The sequence below is a fragment of the Ambystoma mexicanum genome, chromosome 5p, assembly GCF_040938575.1.
Source record: "Ambystoma mexicanum isolate Mex_15411 chromosome 5p, UKY_AmexF1_1, whole genome shotgun sequence".
NCBI classification, from domain to species: domain Eukaryota; kingdom Metazoa; phylum Chordata; class Amphibia; order Caudata; family Ambystomatidae; genus Ambystoma; species Ambystoma mexicanum.
Genome location: NC_090930.1, coordinates 197086975 through 197108546, shown reverse-complemented (window position 1 = coordinate 197108546; position 21572 = coordinate 197086975). Strand labels below are relative to the sequence as shown.

The 21572-nt window shown below is 47.6% G+C and overlaps 1 protein-coding gene across 1 annotated transcript in view; it reads left to right on the top strand.

The window, feature by feature from the left end:
- Positions 1 to 21572, top strand: part of TMEM164 (transmembrane protein 164) — a 718173-nt gene that overhangs the window by 671727 nt on the left and 24874 nt on the right. The window contains exon 5 of the mRNA XM_069612615.1: positions 20911 to 21011. Within this exon, the coding sequence (XP_069468716.1) occupies positions 20911 to 21011 (101 nt within the window). The remainder of the gene's footprint in view (positions 1 to 20910; positions 21012 to 21572) is intronic.

Sequence of the window (21572 nt, the reverse complement as noted above, 5' to 3'; positions counted from 1 at the left end):
TCTCTGCTGCTCCTCCCGGATCTTCGCTGTTTGCTGATTACTGCAATGTGGCAGTGGAAGCCCCCTTTACCAGATGGGAGCCCTCTCTGGTGGTGACGGACTCCTCATTGTCTGGCTGGGGGGGGCTACTCTATTCATGGCGCATGGTCCAGGGCAATGGCCTTCCTGCATATCAATCTGCTCGAACTCAGGGCGGTGGGCCCTGGCGTACAAGACTTTTCTGCCTCTCATCAGGGACGCTGCAGGTCTAGTCAGGACTGCCTACTCCACAACAATGTTTTACCTGAACAAGCAGGTGGCACCCGCCCCCTCCTGTGCATGGAGACAGCGGCGATCTGGGAATGGGCGCTTGTTGCCCTTGTTCCAGAGATCAGGGTTTCCAGATCTGGACTTGTTTGCATCTCCTCTGTATTCCAAGTGTCCCTGATGTGCCACTTGGGTGGGCATGGGCTAGGGGTCGCTGCTCTGCTGGCACTGCCACAGGTGTTATGCGTTTCCTCCTCCACCATTGCTTCAGCAGACTCTCCACAAGTTCCGGACTTCGGTGAGCTGCAGCCTCATCCTGATCGCCCGCACTGGCCGTTGAGGGCCTGGTTCTCAGATCTACTGCAGTTGTGCTCCTAGTGACAGGTCCATCTTCTGATCTGCAGCAGGGGTTTGCTGACACAACAGGGCGGGGCGGTGGAGCACTCAGACCCAGACAGGCTGGCCCGAGCGACCTGGTTCCTGACCAGCTGAAACTCCACCATGCTCATTTCTCTGAGGACAACTGGGACAGCATTTAGGAGGCCCTCAATGCGGGCCATGTACAAGAGGGCGAGATTCTGCCACTGGGCTACCACAGGTCTTAACCCCCTGACCTGTTCCTTGGACGATGTGCTGATCTTTTCTGCACATCTGGCTCATTCTGGCATTCAGGTCGACACTTGATGCACCTATTTCTTGGCCATTGGGGCCTACAAGTATTCCCCGGAACACGTTTTCTCAGTGGCCAACCCAGTGGTTAAGGCCCACCTAAAGGGTTTGTCCAGGCTTTGTCCTACGGTGCACAGGCCTCATCCGGTCTGTGACATCAACATGGTTCTTGCTGCCTTGTAGCTCAGGCCAATTGAGCCGATGGCTTTGATAGACATCAGACTGGTGACACTAAAGACAGTTGCTGGTGGCGCTCACATCTGCGTGCGCGGTCACCAAGCTGCAGGCTCTGTCTTCATGCGAGCCATTCACTCATTTCACAGTGACAAGATCATCTTGCACACTCAGCCTAACTTCCTGCCCAAGATGGTCACTCCATTCCGTTTCAGTCAGGAAATTGCTGGTGCTCTTCCCACAGTGAGATGTCGAAAGGGCTTTGCATTCTCTGGACTTCAAGGGGGTCCTCAAGTTCTACATCTCTCGGACACAATCTTTCAAGAAGCCTTCGGCATTGTTCATCACATTTGGGGCACGTCTCCCTGCACCCAAGTGTCCAAAGCTTCTATCACCCGGTGGATGGTCCATGCCATTTCAGAGGCGTTGACAGCCATGGGCCAACTGGTTCCTGAGGGGATTCACGTCTATGCGGTCAGAGCTAAGGCCACAGCCGTCACGTTTCAGAGACATGATTCATGGGGTGCCATCAGCAGGGCAGCTACTTGGGCCACTCCATCGGCATTCTATAAGCACTATTCCCTGTATACCAGCTCCAGGCAAGATGCAGAGTTCGGTAAGACGGTTCTGAAGAACCTTTTTGCTTCGTCCGAGATATGAAGCAGGTTATCACAGCTCCACCCTAATGTTCAGTGGAATCACCCATAAGGGTGAAGGAAAGGGGACGGGACGTATGAGTAATTAAAGTTACTCACTATATTGACTAGAGTACTCCTGGTCCTTGGTCCCCTTTCCCGCCATACGTCCCACCCACCTTCACTCGCTTGGATAACAGGAGCTTTAGTTTAAAGTGAAATGGGACTGAGGTGAGGCACCAGAGGGCAGGGCCGGGAGAGGCATTGCACGGGCATGTCTGCGCCCCTACGCGCTGACTAAATATATAGGGGAAGCTCAATGTTTCACTGCCAAATGTTCTGGTACAACCCCATTTTGGGGGACGCCCCACAAGGATGGAGGAAAGGGGACTAAGAACTATGAGTACTCTCGTAGCTATGGTGAGTAACTTTAATGTATGCCATAATAGAATGTCATGTCTGCATACCCACAGATACTCATGGTTTAATTTAGCCTGGAACTGGCATACCCCATTCAGGGATTCAGAACGCATGTTCAAACTCCCCAGCTCACCCTCTCACAGTCTCCTCACAATACACATTTTCTATGAAAAACTGTCGGGATGTGTTCAGCATAGCTTTGCAGATATGTCTTGCACCCAAAACATTTTTCCTTCAGAGTAAAGATGTTTGATGCAGATTCTCTTCATCTTTGTCTTCAGTGCTTGGGCCCAATCCCTCATGACTCTTGATTTTTCTGTCACACTCTCTCGATTCCATTGCTATGCTCCCAGCTTGCACGCAGCCAAGTGTCGGGCCTGGAACCAGCTTGGCCATCTGTCTTATTGAGTGGAGCAACTTGTTTTGAGAGCTTTAGCAGGACCGGATCGAGCTTAAGGGCCAGACCGCCTGATTCTTAGGTTACAGTGATCTGAGCTCTCCAGCTCTAGTGGGAGCGACACTATATTCCTACTTCTTTGAGTTCAGCACTACATCCCTATTTTAGTTAGCTAGGTACTATAGCCCTGAAAGAATTGAGCTGGTGCTGTATACCCAAGACTGGGCTTGGGAGAGCGAGAAGTGAACCGGTCAGTATTAAATAGATGGCTCACAAATGGCCATCTGGGTGCCATAAAATAGTGTTTTGAAGAGCCAAGAAGCGCTCTAGGTGATACATCCCTGAGACTGCTAGAACTAAAGGGCCCATCTGTTGATAAAGTCCCATCAATTAGTGGCAGTGTTTGACAAAGCAAAATTCCCTACTGCATCTGCAGCCAATACCCTCGGCAAGGAACATAGATTACTTGCCTGCAGTGGAAAGAAGGAAGACTCTAGCTGCAACCATTGTACAACTTTGTAATGTCAGAAGTCATCAAACATGTCTTGCTGAGCCTGTAGGCTAGCATCCTCTCTGAATTATGGATCTTAATCAGGTTTCTCTACAAATGTTGAACCCTGTGTATGACCATGTGGTTATGACAGTCAGTGGGTGTTGCTTCATGGCTTGAAGTCCAATGCATGGACTGGCTTCAGGGTGCCCAGTTATACCTCAAGGACTCCAAATTGCTGGGCTTGCTGCTTGATGCAAGAGTCATTTGGACAGATGTCCAGTTAAACAAATAAAAACTTGCACCATGACATCTACAATTCTATCGGATATTCAGGCCTCAGCTAAAGCTAAATTCTTGAACATCTCGGCAGACGTTTTGTGTCAATGGGTGGCCGTTCCAGAGTTCTGCTGTTTTCAGGACCGTCATACCCTACAGAGCTTCTCAGTACCTTCCCAGTATAGGAACCAAAAAAGTCTGACCAAAGAGCCTTTCAGAGGTTTTGGCTAGAAATGATAAAATACCAAAATGTGCCATTTCTCATTGGTTCATTTCCGGGGCTGTATTCAGCTTCACCCACTGTATTATAAAGACATAATCAGGGATCTGTGGACCATGTTGGTCAAGGACGCGGGTTACCACCGCACCCTCACTTTTTCTCTTCCTTCCCTACGTGTCCATTGCCCCATCTCTGTGCGACATTCGTTTTTTATATAAACTTAATTTCGTTTTGTCATCACAATGCAGACTCAGAGTAATACAACAGGATAACAACGTTAACGGATCGTGTGACATGTTTTCTCCCACCCATCACCTAAAACCAAACCAAGATGGGGGAAAAAAATAACGAACAGGAAATTAGCCTGTAACATTAGTACTTCGCTACCGTATAGTTGACATAAAGCTCCCAGCCCATACATCCACAAGACATACCATTGTCTGGGCAATGCCATCCCTTGCACCATCATCTAGCTGGCCCAACTCCCTCAAAAGTCCTGACTTTCACCCAATGCAGCCTGCCATTCTCCCCGCCAGGTGTATCACATTAGGCTTAGGTTCCGCATAAGTCGTGGTCGAAATACAGAGGCTTCCCTGTCTCTAACATGTTCTATAAACAGAGACCAAATCTGTATGAGTTTGGGGATCGTGTTGGACAGAAGTACTGTTTTTCTCTCCATGGCCAGAATCTCCCATACCTTGGTCCACCAGTAGGCCTAAGGGCGTCTCTCCTGAGACTTCCAGAATCTGGCTCTAGTTATTTTGACCATGAGCAGTAGTTGTGTGATAAGGCCAGCTCACGGGCCCAAGAACGGGAAGAACCTGTCCTCTGGAGTGTCTCCCAACAACACCACCAAAGGTCTCGGAGGGGACGGGGGGCGGGGGGCTATACCTTATTACCAGTAATTTCTTTAACCTGCACCAAGACCGCCTTCCAATATATTTGTATCTCGGGGCTGGACCACCACATATGTATCATGCTTCCCTTGCCCCCTCAACCCCCGCCCCCCACCCAATCCATGGCAAGTGTTCAGAAACATTAGTTGATATTTGAAGGAGCCTTACTGGTGTAAGATACTACCTGTAGAAAAGCTTGATGGCCCCCTCCTTAACTGTGTGCATATCAAGCTTTTATATGTTCGCCGCCAGATTTTGCCAGAGGATTCCACAGAGATGTCCTGTCTGATGTCTTGCTCCCATTTGATCATCTAGGGATGCTTCCCTTCGCCCTCCGGTTTTTCCAGCACCAGCGTGACTGCATTTGTTGGCAGGATATCCTTTATCTGCCTTCTTTCTTCTGTTGAGATGAATCATAGGACGAGCAATGGAAATGTCAGTCCCATATTCTCAATGTCTTTCCACTTCAGGCCTCTCATGTCCAGCGGCCAATCTAGCAGCAGGGCTAATTATGCAGCCAGGGAGTAGTTCCACATTGACGGGACTCCCATCCCTCCCACATTCTGGGATTTCAGCATGACTTTACTCTGAATCCGAGGGCATCTCCCAGCCCAAATAAAGTTAGTGATGAGTCTCTGGAGCTCTTCAAGATCTTTAACCTGCACACATAACAGCAACGCTTGAAAAATATATAAAAGCCTCGGGAGAAGGGTCATTTTTACTGCTCGGATTCTGCCCAGCCAGGAAATTCCCTGCTGGTCCCATTGCAAGTTATTTCTAGTCCTTTATCAGACTCAGAACATTAGAACCAGCCAATAAGTAATAGGAGGCTGTAATCATGACTCCAAAATATGGTAGTTTGTCAGTTGCCCACTGGTTCCCCTGAACGTTCCCAAAGAGACTAGGGTTGCATGAGTCTCTGTGATATTCCGACCTAACTATTTACCTACATTAATTCAGAACCAACAAATTCGTCCAGATCGCCAGTAAGTTCAAGCAGAGACCGAAGGGGATCGCAAAGAAAGCACAGCACGTCCTCGGCATACAACGCCAATTCATAAATAGTTCCCCGCAAGATCCCCCTGGAGAATAGTGGGTTATTCCTGCTCTCTTGCGCCAGGGGCTCCATTGCAAGGGCATATATTAAAGGCGACCATGGACTACCCTGCCTAGTACCCCTTTCTGTCTGAATTAGCTGAGACAGCTTCCATTAATGTTTATCCTAGTTTTGAGGACTTATAATTGGCCATGATAAATTTACAAACTTTCGGGACAAAGTTAGAACTTGGCAGCACCCCCCTCCATATATTTCCAATACATGCTGTCAAATGCCTTACCGGTTTCTAGAGACAGTATAACAAAACGCTGTAGGATTTCTTTCCTAGCAGCAATCACGTCGATGACCCTACGAATGTTGTCATGCGCACCTCGATCCACTATAATGGTCAGTTAGTTTAGGGATGATATTAGTTAGCCTATGGGATAGAATCTTCCCGTAAATCCTTACACCAGCATTAAGCAATGCTATTGGTCTACATGCCGAAACTATCCGCTCCATCTTTTTCTGGTTTCAGAATAAGCGTTGTGGTGGATTCGGACATGGTTTTGGAGACTGAGCCCATCTCAAAAAAGCAATTGAATACCTTCGTTAAATGAGGAGCTACTATTGGCGCAAATGTCTTATAAAACTGAGCAGAAAAGCTGTTGGGAACCGGGGCTCTTCCCTGACGAGAGACCCCGGATGGCTTCCAAAACCACCTGCTCGGATATCCCCATTTTGAGCGGTTCCCTATCCTCTGCAGAGAATTTTGTTAGTCCCGCCCGATCTATGAACCTCACCTTCCGATCCTGTTCTTCCGGGACTTTGACTCCCATTTCCCTAAAATAATCTTCAATTAACAATTGGGTAACTTGTTGGGTTACCCAGTTTCCCTCGCCATCTCTCTAGACCGGATTATAATTGCACTGAACTCACGTACTGAGGTTTGCCGCCAGTAGCCTGTTAGCTTTATTACCTTTTACATAATAGAACTGCCGAGCAGAAAGTAACGCCTGTGTCGCAGTGTCCATTAAGTGGACTTCTAATATCTTTTGTGCGGTACGCATCTCCTTCACGGATCTGTGTGTTTGCCCTCTTGTGTGCTGCCTCCAACAGACTAACCTCTCCCTCTAGTTCTTTCCCGCTGGCTTTCCGGGCTCTCATATAGGCCGCATATAGGCCGCAGTGTGACTGATAATGGCCCCTCTAAGGACCGCTTTGCCCGTGTCCCAAACTATTTGTGGGTCCCTCCCACTCGTGTCATTCTCTGTGAAATAATTGGTGAGGATATCCAAAATATGCGATTACATGGCTACATCTTTTAGTAAAAAATTATTTGGCCGCTGTGGCTTCCACCGCTGACACAAGGGATCCCAAATCTAATTAAACCCAGGCTGGGGCATGATTGCGGAGAACCCTCCGGAGAATCTCACATTTTGTGACTGTTTGGGATAAGGGAGCTGGAGACCATGACCATATCAAGCTTTGGAACTCCCTTATGAGCTGGGAAATAAAATGTGTAGTCTCTTTCCTCAGGATCTCCAGGTCTCCATCACTGAGAGGTCCCTCAAGAGTTACGCTTGTCCATGCTTGTGGTGGGGGGTGTTTTGTCTTTTGTGGGATCTACAACACAATTAAAATCCCAGGCTATCACTAATTCCCCCTCAGAGAAACCGATTAAGGAGGTTGTCGGAGCATCAAAAAAGGCCTACTGAGGGGCATATAAGGAAATCGAAGACACCCTTCATTAGTACAATTTGTTTTTCAGAGCCAAAAATCGACCCACGGGTCTCTGTGCTCACAGGACCCTCAGTGGGATCCCTTTCTTATTAGATAGCCACCCCCTTAATCTTGGTGCCGCTTGTAGCAAAGTAGGCCTTAGGAAAGGCTTTGTGGGCTATTCACATCTCATCCGTCAACCGCAGGTGGGTTTCCTGGAGAAAGACTATGTCAGGGGAGAGAGATACAAGCCTCTGGAGGATGGCCTTGCGTTTGATTGGAGAATTTATCCCCTGCACATTCAGGGTTAGGCAGGAGAGTTTGGGAACTTGCCAAGCTGTAACATTGGTCTGCATAGGTGCATTTGGTGTGTGTGTGTGTTATTAAACAAAATACAAAGATGTCCCGTCATCCGGTCACACGAGGCAGACAGGTCCATGTGCTGTTCCGTATGGTTACATCAGGAAATGTGTAGTCTGTCGAAGTGTACCCTCCGAAAAATAAACCCCTACCACATCAAAAAAATCCTAACAAACAGAAAAGGAAGAGAACTCCCTCTCTCCCAAAATCATCAAACACCAGCTCACCATTGGGCGCAATGCAGGGACAGCCGCCCTGCGGGCACTCCCAGTGACAAACCGATGCCCGTTATAAAGTTTTAACTGTATTGTATAACCCTGTGACTCAACAGTCTGAACCATTCAAAACTAACATTTCCACTGCCCCTCCCCAACTTGCTTAAAAGTAGCCCTGCCCTCAATATCCTCCGCTAAAGTCTCCCCAAAAAGGTGAACATTCTGTCAACCATCGGCAACCGCTCACAGTTCATCGGTCTTCTAGTTGCTGCAGGGCTTTCTTCCTCAAGGCCCACCCATAGGGCCCCCGAGCTCTGGATTTCTTGTTTTAGCTCTTGTTTAAGTGCGGTCAACGGGAGCCTCTTCCCGTTTCCAAGCCATCTCCTAGATGTGAACTTGTGCAATAGCAGGTGCTTCTCTCTAGAGACCTCTGTGGCTACCATAGCTTTGATATGCCCCTGTTTTGGCTTTCCTGGACTTTTAGCCATGGCTGTGTGGAGGGAGATTCCCCACCTTCCGCCTTCTCACCCCTGGGTATTCCGGCGAGCCTGTACACTGGCTCTCTCACCCAGATAGAGCCCAGGATCCGGCAGTCATGAACTCAGTGTATCGGGAACTGCCAGGCTCCGTAATGCAAGACGCTGGGCGCAGATCGCAGCTGTGGCAGGCTGTTCAGCAGGAGGTCTACTTCCACAATTGTTCCGACAGTCCACCTCCGGATTAGCACAGCTCATTCTCTGCTGCTGACTGGCCTGTACTTTTTGCAGAAGATGGTCTCAAAGGTGCTCAGCCTGTGATCACTAGTCAGGGTGTTTAATGGGTCACCTTGTCCACGCCTGTGGTGACCCTTCCGTTTACGAGGTATGCAATGCTGTATTGACAGGGTGCAGTGTCGCAGTGCAGGCTACAGTAGTATAGGGCCTCAACTCAACATCTCACATGGGGTTCCCAGTTTTCCGTGCATCGTGTGGTCTATCCTCTAAATGGAAGTCTGTAGCCTGTAACCCCAAAAAGGTGTTGCCAGTCTCACATCGATGTATTAGAGGGGGTGAGGTGCTGCTGGTGAATCTTCATCTCTCATCCTAAGGTGAACTGCATTCCAGACCAGCTCCTGGGTCACAGTAACCAGCCGAGGGGGTAAATCTGCACAGAGCCCAAAGACAACAGATACCCCCTAGCAAGGAGTGCAGAAGCCCACCACACAGCTGGGGGCCACGGTCTCTTACCCCCACACCCTCCACCTCGGCGTCCTTCTCACTAGTCACTCACTGCTGCAGATGAAAGAGCGGCTTGCGGGCTGCACAGGCCAGCATCATGTAATACCTTCAGAACCCCAGGAATCATATGCCGTCCAGGGCACTAAAGCGTTCACAGGTGCAGGCATCCGCTTCTCTATCACGTCGCGGGTGCCAATTTGCTTCATGTCCCAGCTTCGCTACACAGTCTCAGACACACCCGCCACCGCTGCAAACTTTGTTTCAATACGGTGAGCAGACGGCGAAGGCTTTACCAAGCAGTTTGCGCTCGTTTCTGGGCTGAGTTGCTATCCTTTACTACAGATATTGGGCCCGTGGGGAAGGTTCCCCGGTAGCTCACTGAAGATCCGGCCTGATGGTCCGTCATCTGGCCAGGCCTTCCCTCTGCCCAACTTCAAACAGACATGCAAAAGCTTCTGGATATGAGAGCCATAGAAAAAGTTCCAGACTGTGAACCCCCACAAAATGTTTTCTACTCATTTTCATGGGGAAGAAGAAAGCCAATGCTGACCTCAGGACCAGTCTCGAATTTTCCAAATTAAATATTTCCTTACCCTAGGAGAAGTTTAAGATGTTGACACCTTTGCCTGCCTGCGGCTAATCAACTGGCTTTGTGCACAGTCACAGCTGAGGGATTAGTATAGGACTTGAAATCAGTTGCAAGTTCACTGTGCACAATATTGGGATTAGGGGAGGCAGTGCCCCAGATAATGGGTTATGGGACTGTACAATGAGCGCTATGCTTTATCACCAGTTTCGTGCCTTCCTTTACGATCATGGTCCACAATACTCCTCCTCCCTTGCTCAGGAGCTCTCGTTGGAAAGGTGAAACAGTCACTTTCTCTGGAATTTGATAGTGCCTGGACCACTTCTTTCTTGTCTTTTTCTTGGCTGCTGCTAAGATAGTTGGGTCTTTGGAGGATAGCTCAGCGGCAACGTGCTTGCCTGGGAAGCAAGGCGACACGGAGCAACAGAGGTTCGGTCCCAGGCTCTGCGCTTAGAAACCTCTGGGTATTAAGCACGTTATAAATAACCTATCATATCCTATTAGTTCTACTGGAATCTGCCACCAGGTACCACTACCAAGTACTCGTGGGTTGTCCAGGGCTCAGGCATCCAGCACAAAAAGAAAATGGTGGCCCTCAGGCTACTTCCAGCTTTGGCCTACATTTGATTCGTGAAAGCGAACCTCGCAATTTGGGGGATTGGCTTGCCCCTCAAGTCTCTTTGACTCTGGACTTCACCTGGCCACTCCTTTACTACTTTAAGAGCACCTCCTTGGCCTAGCTCTTCCAAGGCTGCTTTACCCAATCTCCCACTCCAAGCACTTGCTTCATTTTGCTATCTATTCTTCTCCTCCCTCTACTCGTTCTCTTCACCTCTTCATCCTCTCTCCTCCCTTCCATCTTTGATGCGTTTCCTCCTTGGCTTGATACGATATGATATTTTAATTGTATCACGCTCATACACGTGTTTCATAGCGCGACAAGGCAAGGGAGGGGAACAGTGGAGAACACAACAACGATCTTACTAGGCCCAGTGACCTAGAGAATGCGCAAGTGCATGGGAAATGAAAGGGGGAAAAGTGCATGGAAGTGGGAGAGTGGAGAGTGCGGGGCAGAGGAGAAACAGATAAATAATCATAAATAAAAATAAATAGCTAATTGAGGCAATAAACAGTGTTAATGCAGCCAGCAAGTGGCAAGTTCTGTGTTTACGGCAGCAGACTGGGTAAGTCTGATAAGTGCAGAAAAAGAAGAAATGGGGGGGTGGGGTACAGATACAGACCCACAACAAGGGGTGGCCAGGAGGCAGTGCAGGAAGGTGGCAGGGTGAGCAGGTACCTGGGCCCAGGGGACAGAGGGTGGCCTGGTGCACAGTGCCAAGAGAACAGATCAGAAGGGGAGCGAAGGCAGAAGCAAAGAGGAGTCTTGAGGTGCTTCCGGAATTGGAGATGGTTCTCAAATTTTAGAGTGGCAGGGAGGCTATTCCAGAGGGAGGCCCCAGCCGAGGACAGAGATCTACCCCCTGCTCGTTTCTTTGAAAAACGACTGACCCTGAGGGAGTTGGAGGTAGAGGAGTGAAGAGCTCGTGAGCTGAGGTATTTGCAGAGGGATAGCTGAAGATATTTTGGACCCAGGCCCCAGTAAACCTTGTGGACAATGCAGAGGGTTTTGAATGTCATCCTTGCATCCACTGGGAACCAAGGGAGAGATTTCAGAGCTGGAGAGATACAATCCCAGGGCTTGAGGCCAAGGACAAGTCTTGCAGTCCTGTTCTGGATTAGTTGCAGAGGGCGGAGAGTAGAGGCAGGTAGATTTAGAAAGAGGCTGTTAGAATAGTCCAACCTAGGGAGAACCAGAGCTTGGGAGACAGTGAGCCTCTGGGGGAAGGAGAGGAAAGGCAAAGTACCTCTGAGGAGGTGCAGTAGGAAGCTTTACTTTTTAGAGACCTCAGAGAAGGAAAGTGTGGAGACAAAGATGACCCGAGGTTCTTAGCCTCGCAGGTGGGGGTAGGAGGAGGGCCAAGGGAGGCTGGCCAGAGAGTGAGGGGAAAGGATGGTGAAGGTGTGCCAATGAGAAGGATCTCTGTCTTGCTGGCATTCAGACAAAGATCATTGGCGGCACACCATTCTTGCATGGCAGTAAGGCAATTGGAGATGAGAGAGGGAGAGGAGGTGGCCGAGGGCAGCCTGTAAAGGAGTTGTTGTCAGCATAGCACTGGAAATCTTTTGATGTTTTGCATTCCCTTCCTTTGCCTCTGCTCTCATCTCCTCACTCTGTCCAGGCTCTCCTAGCACCCCCTAACTCCATTCCTCCCTCTCAGTGGGCCCATCGCTAATAGTGAATGCATGCTGGTCATTCGACTTGCGATGGGCGTTCTGCAGTAGCTGTGTACTAATTAGGAGCAGGCTTTTTAGGATTGGCTGTGCTGCATGGGTCAATGCACTGAGCCCCTAAAGAGGCTGCCCACCACCTTGGAGTCAGGTGTCATCTCCTCTATGGCCGCCACCTCTCTATCCCTCGCAACTCTGTGTCTTTCTCACACACATTGCTCATGCAAATGCTGGCACAGAAAGGGTGAAAATGAGGTCACTTGTTTGATTTGGAAGAATAATCGGAAAACTTTTTTTCTACTATCAGGGACTGAGATAAAATGATGAGATGGTGTATTTGACTGTCTGATTTTAGAATTTTGGGACTAAAGGGAAAATTAGTTCTCATTGTTGACTGGAATAGTTTCCTTTTGTTGGCAAATAATATTAATATATTATAATTCTAAACCGTAACTATATTTTTGGGAACACTTTCTTTATGCCCAGTAAAAACGATAGATTTTTGTTTTTTTAAAACCACTTTAGATTGGATAAAGCAACAGCAGAGCTCCTGTATGTGACTTGCGCTGGTGACTATTTTAGTCTGCGCATTTCAACACCGCACAAAAGGCTGCACCAAGGAGACACACCTGCACATCTTTTTCTGCCTGTATTGTTATCTCTGGGGCAACTTGCATAATTGTAGGTCGTCCGAATAGTACGCATAACTGTAGCACTGACTCCTAAAATTGCCTGGGTTTCGGAGAGGGTAAAATATATATATTTATTTAATGCTGGCCTCCGCACTTCTGTCGCCCTTTTGGTTAGAAAAAGATTTTTAAGAAAGTGCTGGATGATTCGACTTCGTATGTACGTGGTCTTGCAACACCAGAAGATGTTGAGGAGGCTTCTGCAAAATGGAAGTCCACCAGGCCCCCAGTCTCTGTTAAATCTTTGTCTCCTCAAAAGAAAAAGTTGGGGTGTATGGGTCCTAAGATCGCCATGATGTCGTCAATGACCGTGAAGCATCCATCACTGCAATGATGCTGACAACATAGGATGCGGCCCAGTGCGAGAGAAGAAGTCTGTGCTCATCCCCCGATCTTCTGAACATTACACAAAAAGCAGCAGTGGATGTTCTTCATGAAAGTGGATTGTCCTCGAAACAGGCTATAAAGGTGGCACGGATCCAGGTTTCTGAAACATTAACATTGCCCCGCTCCTAACGATGCATTATTGGCTCAGAGGTCACATCACATATATAGGCGAAATTACTAGATATGGCATACAATGGTGTATCATTTGGTTAGTAGGTGGATGCATCCTTACAGAGTAGTAACTCGCCTATAGATATGGCAAAGGTAATGGGTGTGATCATAAAGAGATGACTATATTCCTAAGATAACCAACTTGAAGGCACTTCCAAATTCTTAAGAGCCATCGCACTTCTTATACTGCCCTGCTAGATGGTCTTTCAGCTACTGATAAACCCTGTAGCGCTGTTGTTGTTCTGTTGTGTTTCGTCTACCTAGACTTTGGTATACCCATGTACAAACAGACTACAATAAGACCTGTTGAATTGTTAATTACATTGTATAAATGTTATTATTTGAAGCTGTATTTGCCACCGTAAGAATTCCTCCTCGCAAGCCAAAGAGTAGCAGAGGGCTTTGATAGGGCACATGCCATTCCTCACATCAAAGCATGTCAGGGGACCCCCAACAGATTCATACTAGTAAGTCCTTAAAATGATCCTTGGCTCACCCTTGGGTAGTGAAGGCTGAGCTCAAAGTTTCGTAAAAAATAATGTTCATTAATAAAGCCATATGGTTATTGATTAAAGAATATATGTTCAAACTAATTAAATAAAATTAAGGGAAAAGCAACAAGAATGTGAACAATTGATGTAACCATTTGCATGAGTCGTATGTGCTGTCATGGGTGTCTATGAAAGGCTATAGGGGGAATTAGTCTTAGAAAATGTGCAAAGATGGGCCAAGTTGAAGAGTAGTGACTAGAATTAACCTTATTAACCTTGACATCTGCCATTGCTCTGGGCAACCCTTAAGACCATTATATATCAGTTTGCAATGCCACTGCAAAAGGGAAAATGTCATATGCAAATCATGTTTGGTGCTACCCCCAAAAGAAGCAGTCCAGTCTGAACTGCTAGGTCACATCCATCCAAGCCCCAGGCTTTTTTCGGTATCGTTAGGCATCGTTACTGAGGTGTAGCTTGTGTCTCCGTACTGAGGTGTAGCTTGTGTCTCCGTAAGCTCTGGGCCTATCCGTCCCACTCTGGGGGACTTTTGAAGAACAGAGGAGTGATGGCTTGAAGGTTTTGAATGAATACCTCTGGCGTTGACCTGAGCGACCCCTCCGACCATTCTTTTCCAGCATGCAATGCCATTACAGAGGCAGAAGTATCATAGGCCTCTCAGATTTGATCCTACCCCAAAAGGGTTATGATTCATTATAGAACTTCCAGCAATCACTCTGTCCAGTGTGACAAAGGTTCCAGGTAGGGCTGCACCGGGTTTATGTAATTTTACATAATCACTTTTCCTCTAATTCCGCCACCCTCGAAGCCCCACTCACTGAATACTTCTACCACGTTCCCACCTGCGTAATCACATTACGTTATATTCCCTACATCCTGTACCCTGGAGTACATCCCTTGCAGGAAATGAGGGAATGGGTTTACTTGATGGGCAAGGAGAGCTCACAGCAGATTAATTAGCTCGTGCTATGAGCAAGAAACCTGATGCCATGGGATACAAGGTGTTGGCTTCTTGCAGCCTAGCTTTGGGGGTTGTTGATGCTGCCTGTGCGCTGGCTAAGTACACCCACTTAAGATTGTTCTAGCTGCATGGGGCATTACTTGCATACTTGAACTTCCTCCTGGTAACCAGATAGGGCCAGGCATAGGTATTATGACACTGGAAAAGATTGGTAACAATGTTTTTTACTCATCTTTATGTTAAAGAATTATGGCGAGAGAGGATGGATACTCGATGGCAAGACCCCCTATTCTAGGGATTTCCTTTGCTTCTTACAGATCTTGAGGGCTGTGGGTGCCACATGTGCCTGGGCCAAGTACTCCCTCACCCCGTGGAGTGTACTCTGTGACGCTACAGAGAACGTCCCCCTGCAGGAAATGGGAGAATGGGTTTAGATCTCTGGTGGAGGATGGCAAGGAGGTTGCACAATAGATACTGCACAGTCTTGTCTGCACACTGCTGATGATCACCTGGAAAAGGTCGAGGCCTCCAAGGCCACGATAACAACCTTTCTCTAGCTGTTGACAGCCTGGTGCCTTCTTATCGAGAGCTTTCACTTTCAGTCCTACACCTCCTTTGACCACTGTGGTAGAGGGCAAGTGCCTTCTAGAAAAGAGGCACAGCAACATTTCCCCCATCAGTATAGAGGCAGGGGTGCCCATCAAAGCAAGGGTGCTGCATGCTCAAGCCTTGGTCCTCTCCCGCCTGGATGGTGGCAGTGCCCTTTTGGAAGGCATTCTGGCGACTACCCTGGCACCCCTGAGATGTGTCCCGAATGCTATAGGAAGACTCATCCAAGTATTCTTGTCATGATGCCCGCTCCCGGGGAGCCGGTTCAAGCCCTGCGTCCCCGGAAGCGGACATCTAGTCCCCAAGGAAGGACCCAGCAACCCCATATAGGGGCCCTTTGGACAGTGTCCTGGCGCCTATGGCCCCAGGCTCATAAAAGACATCAGTCCTGGCGCCATAGGCGCCAGGCTCATTATGGGAGTACTTGGGTACACTTACCTGATGCAGACCATGCTGCAGGATCCCGGCCTCCTTGAGGCCTGAAAGGAACTACTTTACCTGTGGGACTAATTTACCATCCGGGCGTGGTCGGGGAAGGATACATACTTGATTGGAGGAAGGATACATACCTGGAACTTCTTCCAAGGCTATTTAAACTCCACCCGAACAGCCACACGTGTTTCGCGTTTTTCTGCATCTAGCAGCTGGACGCTCACCGTGTCTGCTCCTGCATCCTGACTTCTGCCACGCCTGCCAGCATCCTGGATCACCTGCAAAGGAAGAGAAGAAGAGAACAGAAGAAGGAAAAGTCCTTACCTGCTAAATCCTCATCCCGGAGACATCTCGCCGACAATCCTGAAAAGGAAAACTTTTATTTAAAAGCTCATCGCGTCGATCGCTGCAGCGCCGCATTCCACTCACCTTTACAGGGCGCCTCCATGTTCAGCAGCGATCATCCGGATTCGCAGTCACGCCCCAGCGCCTAGGGAGAAAAATTACAGAACAAAAGGTGAGAGAGAAAGGGGAATAAGGAAAGCTAAATCTCCATGTTGAGACTTACCTGTTGATTCATTCCCTCTTCATTTCGGGTCCGTGCCGCATCCTGGCATTTCCGGACCCCGGCCCCTAAGGGGAAAAAGAGACATCAGCGTTAATGAGCGAATGAAAAGACATTACCAAAAAACGCTCATTAAAGACTTACCTGATTTCTGTAAGGATTTCACCTCTCATCTCGCGTCGGTGCCTGTTCCCCGGCATTCCGTACCCCGGCCCCTATGGGGAAAAAGACACTAGCATTAGTACATTAATGCATGGACACAAGGGGAACCTCTTATCAATAAACTTACCTGGAAGCCAAGCAAGTTTGGTTCTCACCAATCCGAAAATCCAGTGAAGTAACTGGATACCAACGCGCCCCTGCATCAGAAGCAGGATGGAGAGCTCGTCCTTCCAGACCCTAAGGTGAGACGCTACGAGGAATCACAGAAGGGTTTCGAGGAGGGTGAGAGGGGAAAGTGGGAGGCCGATGGCATTACCCCGCAGACAATTAATCCCCTATTTTCACCTACAGAAGGATACTTCTGCGAGCCAGATAAGCCAGATTTGGGGGCCCGGTCCAGTCCGTCTTCCGAACCCTGCGCATCACCTTAGAAGAGGTCAGCAGCGCGAACCAGGCCAGCGCCTCCATGGGAGTCAGGTGAGCGTAACAATTCTGCATATTCAACCACATCACCTAACCCTCAACGAACTGCACTGGCTCCTGCTGCAATCCCGTATCCTCTTCAAATCCTGTTGCATCATCTACAAGGCTGCCACCCTGAAGTCCCCAAGCTACCTCACTGACGATCTCTGCATCCCCAGAGGCCTGCGATCCACAGCAGTAAGGAAATGTGTAGACTTGAACTCTGTGACGGTGCAGGAAATAAACAAACTGAAGGCCTTCTCTGTCTACACTCCAAGACTCTGGAACCTCCTCCCCACCACCATCAGACTGGTCTCATCGCTTCTAAAGTTCAAGAAAGAGCTCAAGACCTTCCTCTTCAAGGAATTCCTCCTCTGCAACACCTATGTCCACACACCCTGCACCTGCATCCCACCTGAGACTCTGAGATCTGCTCCCCACTGTTTCCTCCTCTGGTTGCTGGTAGAACCCTTGCTGCTAATTGCCCACCCTCCCCTTTTGGCTCTCTGCCCCCTTTTTCACTTCTCTGTGTTCTTCCCCCTATGACTGTAAAGCGCTCCAGCTCTTCCTGAAGCCAGGTCCACGCTCAATAAATACTCTAATAAAAATACTACATCCACTGTCCCATCTTCAATCTCTAGTGCAAAGCCACTTGGATTTGAAAACTATCAAATAAATGCTTGTGGAAGGGAGGCTATCCTTGTTTGTCAAGGAGTGGCAGCCCACTTCCTCCAATGTTTGGAAGCATTACAAGATGCGTCACAGGGCGACTGCCTTCCTTTCGTTCAACACCCACCTGACCACCCTGGATCATGTGCTTCCTTTTCTCCAGACTTCCTCCTGCAAGTGTTAGTAGTTGCTGGCAGAGTAAGCCGTAGAGCTGCTGCCCCCCTCAGAGAGAGGGAAGGGTTGATGATCCCTTTATTATTGGGTGTCAAAGAAGGTCTGAGGCCTGCCAAGGACACCTTCAATATAGTCGCCATGGCCTAGATTCTCTTGGCCATTGGATTACAGGACTGGCTTGTCACAATACCTCCAAGTTGCATCTCTTCCTTCCATGCAGAGAAAGTGTCCTAAGCCCGATGAGCAACACAGTGCATTCCTTGAACAAAGGAGGCACTATGGGGTCACTGCCTCTGTACGGGGAAGCAATGCAACTGAGGTTCTGGGTTCTGTCAGCTGTCCATCTTGGCAGTACAGAGAACGTGGCTGGGGAACCCTTGAGTAGGCAACTGCCATTTTCCTAAAAGTAGGAGCTCTGCTACGAAGTACAGGAAGCCATCTTCGCCATTTGGGGGACCCTTCAAGTAGGGCTCTTCACCTCAAGTGTCAACATGGAGCACAAACGTTCTGCTCCCACTATCATTTATTCTTACAGGGATTGCCTAACCAATTTTTTTGTTCCTGCATGAGATTTGAACTTTGTGTTGACAACTCCGTTTGAGCCTTTGCAGTATTGGTCCCTTAGTTTGTTCACACTTAAAGTAATTTTTCCTGGTTTACATCACTTCCGCTAGACGTTCGAGTGAGATCCATGCTCTGTATGTTAAACCTCTGCATCTGGTTTTCTCTAATGAGAAAGTGATTCTGAAGGTGAGACTGACCCTTCCAGAGTTTATTAGATTTCATCTCTCACAGGTTTATTTGTTTTCTACCCTCCACATCACTGAAATTAATTGGACAAAAGGTTTCACAATCTCCACCAAGCGATCTCTCGGCTACTATTTCTCTTAGACGAGAGACATCCGTAAGGGGATGACCAGCTCTTTGTTGGTAAAGTTGCTTGTGCTGGTAGGATTCCATGTTCTTTTGTTGAAATCAATTACTTCGAGGTAATTTACTTGGAAGGCATTACTTTGAAATGTTTCTATAAATGTTTGTTTTTAAAATTTGGTGGGTCCCCCTCAACCCCCCTTCCCCTTCACTAGCCCTAACCCCAAAACCCTCATCCTCTTTTTACCCCTTAACCTAATATGTACAATATTTGAAGTAAATCGATATAATTACTTTTGTGCATTTAAATAGTGGGATACCTCTTACAGGGCTGGTTCCAAGCAGACCCTGTCCAGGGTGATTGTCCTCTGCATTTCGTAGTCCTATCTAGTTTTAAAATCTGTCTGGGAAAGAAGTGCCTGAAGGTCCCTGGGCCCATTCAGTGACTGTTTTGCTGAAAACATTTCCAAAGACGGCTTGTGCCGGAAATGATATATCTAAATCAGGAATTTGTGGGAGGAAGTACTAACCCATCAGAAAACCTTTCTGAGTGATGTGTTCATCCCTGCAACAGGGGCTTTATTGTGCTAAAATATAGTGGTGCTTAATATTGCGGCTTAAACATTGTTTGGGATACAAACAACATTGGGGGTGAAGGAAGATATTGGGTGAGGGAAAGAAGAGGAGAACAATAATGATATAGCTGTCTCCTCTGCAATAGAAATAGAAGCTGGGCAGAAACGAAACACTGGGTCACACCGTTTACGTGTAAATATTTTGTACTACTATATTCAGAAGCACACAATGTGTGCCTGACTGCAACAGGTCTGGTACTAATATGCATTGTTTGTTTAATATAAATAAACTCCTGCACCGACTATGGGAGTCAGAAGTGAAACATTGGCACATGGTATGATCATTTATAATGTGTCTGTAAACAAATGTTTCTAGGTGTGACAAAAAGGTGAGGACGGAGGAGGGCAAAACAACTATCTTACTAGGCCTTGTGTCATTCAGATTGCGCAAGTGTGAGGGGGGGGAGTGGGAGAGAAGTGTCAAGGGGTGGGGAGCAAGTGCAAGTAGCTCGTAAGTGCTTCGGTTGGTGGCTCATAAGTGCAGAGTGTCAGGGTACTGTAGCGTTGCAGATACAGTCCCTTAAGTGATTGGACGGCCCAGAGGAAGTGCAAGGACAGCTGGTCATGCAGGAGCCTGGTCCCGTAGGTTCAATGGGTGGGCAGATAAACCGAGTGCGCAGCAGACAGCGATATCAGTAAGGGAGCGGGAGAGAGAAAGCGGAAGCAAAAAAGGTCTTGAGTTGCTTCTAGAACCTTAGGTGGTCCTGCTCAAGTTTGAGAGAGGCAGGGAGGCTGTTCCAGAGGGAGGTCCCAGCTGAAGAGTAGGATCTACCACCCATTCTCTGCCTGGAGAAACGTCTGACCCTCAGAAAGTTGGAGGTGGATGAGCCGGAGAGCTCGAAAAGGAAGATGTTTTGGAAGAGAAAGTTGGATGTAGTGTGGTCCCTGGCCCCAGAAAGCCTTGTGAACAATGGAGAGGGTCTTGAACTTGATCCTTGCAGCCACAGGGAGCCAGTGGAGACATTGCAGGGCTGGAGAGATACGATCCCTGGTCTTGAGGCCAAAGATAAGTCTCGCAGTCCTGTTCTGGATAAGTTGTAAAGGGCGAAGTTTAGAGGCGGGCAGATTTAGAAAAAGGATGTTGCAGTAGTCCAGCCTAGAGAGGACCAGGGCTCTGGAGACAGTGAGCCTCTGGGGGAAAGTGAGACCAGGAAGAATACCTCTGAGGAGGTGCAGTTGAAATGTGTTCTCATATAAAGTGATGGCCGCACGTAGGTAATTATTTCACAATCCATTCGTGAAATAGGGGTTGTAGGTGCAGGAGAAGCATCGGTTTCCTCAAAATGTGTACCAGTAAAATGTATAAATTTATTTAAGAAGTAGGTTTTGACATTGACACAAATTCAGAAGGAGCGTCAAGATATGAATAAACAAGAGTCTTATTGGGATAGTTCTTTGAGATGTTGAAATGGTGTTCGATAAGAAAAATGTTTTTTTTTTCTTTTCAATCAAAATGTTGTTAACGTTGCTATTAGAACATTTGTATAGGAATAGTTTGAATTAAATATGTACGTGCATTCTCCTAAACTTGTTTTATACTGTTTTCTAATTAATCAATCTGTAGTTTTCCAGTATTTTATATATTGAAGTGTTTGGATGTTTTTTAACCTCTTTAACAAACTCAACAAAACCTCATGTGAAATTTGGGGCATGTTCTAGGAATCGTCTGAAGTTAATGACTATAATATTTTGTGGTGGGAGTAGCCGTTGGCCGACTGGATCTCATGATTGATTTAAACTGTTCCTGCTTTTGGTCTACAGGTGTCTACACTCCAGAGCCCCTCTCTAATTTTTGGTGGGCCCTTTTAGCCACTGGGCTGATGTTCTTCTACCACTTCAGCTTCTTGCAGGTTCTTGGACTGGTAAGTTGATAAACCTATTTTCTTTGTGGCTGCTCTCTTCTCCAGTTGCACTGAATCTGTGAATTTATGGGTCTGTTCCTAGCCTGTAAATGTATGAGGGCTTGCTTCAAGCAGTTGTTTGAAGTAATGCGAATGTGCCGCCCACCAAATATGTGAATTCTAGGACACTGACTCACAGCTGCTGTGCCATAAGAAACATTGTTGGGTAATATGAATTTGCCAAGATAGCAAGCATTTACCTTTTCAAGACCATCTAGTTGATGTTACACCTGCACTTTAGTTGATGTTGCCTCTCAAAATGAATGTACTGTACATGTAAGTACATTAAATTCCAAAAGAACATTATTTTAAAACTTCATTCAGTATGTAATGCACCAAATTCTTTCTGGCTTGGCCAAGGTTATTGTACCGCAAGATCTTAAAAGGGGTGTGTCTTTTTTTGTTGGGTTTTTTTACTGTCACACACTAAGAGATGGGTTGTTGGCATTCAACTTGCAAACAAAAATATGTACTTTTTTTTTTTACTACTCATCAAACCATGTAATACTTGAGTTTAAACTT